Raw genomic sequence first — 2,018 nt, forward strand, 5'->3', positions numbered from 1 at the left:
ATGTCCCCACATGCAGCAGAATGACAATAAAGCTCAGCTTGACTTGACTTGACTTGAGGAGAACGTTAATGATTCACGAAGTGGTTATGAAATTCTGTAAATGTTCTATTACAGATGTGGTGACGAATGATGAATGAAATATAAATCGGACTTTATTGAATTTGAATCTATGCACTTTATAGTTATCTGACAAGAATTTGAAATTTACATTAAATTAAATGTATACAGTTAATGTTACACAGTTAATGGCTTTGATCAAAGCCAGAATATAATATGAATGAATCCAGTGAGTCATGGGTGTGTTTATGTTTTCATTAAGTGTCTTTATGAGTTTATAGTTGCATAAACCGACTTTAAGGTAAATGTTTCCTTCTTTAATGGTTTGATCTTCTGATCTCATGCTTAAGGGAGTGACGTAAAAAGATTGACGATAAAATATGACCAATAATACTGCACTTGGCACAAAGCATAAGAACATTGTCTGTAAATAATATATTGTTTGTGTAGACCTGTGTTGGTCAGCCATATGTAAAGCCCTGGCCTGAGAAAGTTTAGCAGTACCCGTTTATATAGATATTTTAAATAAAACGATTAAAGTAAAATCATCCAAAAGTCTTCAGTTCTACGTTATCTCTTTAATTCCTCTTTGCTTAATATGCTTTGTTAAGTACAAGTTTATAAGGAAGAATTAGGTCACCGCAAGCCATTCAGATGCTCTAAAACCCTGTTTTAACACTCTTATACAAAAATGTACTGTGACTGAATCATAGTACAGTTAGTAACATATTATGGTAAATGATTGCCATTTTCATATAGCCTACCATGATAGTATTTACATTGAATTCTAATATATTTCAATGTACACTAACATGGTACATATCCAAAAATATGGAATCATTTTGTCATAAATAATCTATTTCTTATTCTAACCCTGTCAATTTAGGTTGGATCGCTGAACGCCTGCTTCCTTGCCAAAAGAGGATTTGACGTTGCAGTCTATGAATCTCGAGAAGGTGAAAACATGAGCTATCTCTCACACATGCATTAATCAAGACTTTATTTTAAGGCTTGTACTATTTAAGTTCTGCATCTCGGTTATATCGCTCCACTTTTTATTATTCATACTGCACACTACAAAATCTTTAAGCTCACTTATAATATTGTGGAAGGATTTTAGACAATTATAGACCACCACATTCTCATAATGTACAGAAATAGGGTTTCAAATGTCTTCCTAACTTCAAATGCATTCCTAACCTCTGCGTTTAAACTTTTATTCTGTTAGATATTCGTCAAGCAAAAGTCGTGAAAGGTCGAAGCATCAACTTGGCCCTGTCACATAGGGGGCGCCAGGCCTTGAAACATGTGGGAATGGAGGACAAGGTGGGTTTAGTCATTTACCTGTGTTTCTTGCGGGAGTTAAGTGCTTGTAGGATGCATTTATTCTGATTTTACATACATTAGTGTCCTCTTTATAAAAGAGCTGTTTATAGTTGTTAAAGCCATCATATTCAACATTTTCGTAGACACTAGGCACTTTAATTAATAATGCATAGCACAGTGTTTTGATTAAGTAGTAAGAAGCCATTAGCAGATGCTTTGATCATACAGCGGCTTACAGTATAGTACACTTATTAAAGAGACAATCCCCCTGGAGCTGGGTTTATTATTTTGCATATTTCGCTCACGATTCACGCTTTTAGGAGCAATATTAGCATGCAGTTGCTTCTTAATAAACAACTTGGCAACCAGTAGTACAGTATTTACTGTAACAACTCTTGAATTCTGTGATGGCTGAACTAGTCTCAGGCACAGAGGGGAGTGTTGAAAGTACTATGAGGAAGTCTGACCATGTGAAACTAGGTCAAATGCTACTTACACTCAATACATACACAGTCAAACTTTCACAGTCTTTATATGAAGTATTGAATTTTATATGGTTAGCACACAGAGTCCTGTGTCTCTGTGATTTGGTTATTTTACACTGTGTGATTTTTCAGCTTGACAGAGCCAGGAAT

General features: G+C 34.9%; 1 protein-coding gene across 1 annotated transcript in view; it reads left to right on the plus strand.

Moving 5' to 3' along the window:
- kmo (kynurenine 3-monooxygenase) overlaps positions 1-2,018 on the plus strand; it is a 17,262-nt gene that overhangs the window by 2,546 nt on the left and 12,698 nt on the right. The window contains exons 2-3 of the mRNA XM_016456551.1: positions 944-1,013; positions 1,286-1,383. Coding sequence (XP_016312037.1) covers positions 944-1,013; positions 1,286-1,383 — 168 coding nt within the window. The remainder of the gene's footprint in view (positions 1-943; positions 1,014-1,285; positions 1,384-2,018) is intronic.

The sequence above is a fragment of the Sinocyclocheilus anshuiensis genome, unplaced genomic scaffold (genome assembly GCF_001515605.1).
Source record: "Sinocyclocheilus anshuiensis isolate Anshui unplaced genomic scaffold, SAMN03320099.WGS_v1.1 scaffold407, whole genome shotgun sequence".
NCBI classification, from domain to species: domain Eukaryota; kingdom Metazoa; phylum Chordata; class Actinopteri; order Cypriniformes; family Cyprinidae; genus Sinocyclocheilus; species Sinocyclocheilus anshuiensis.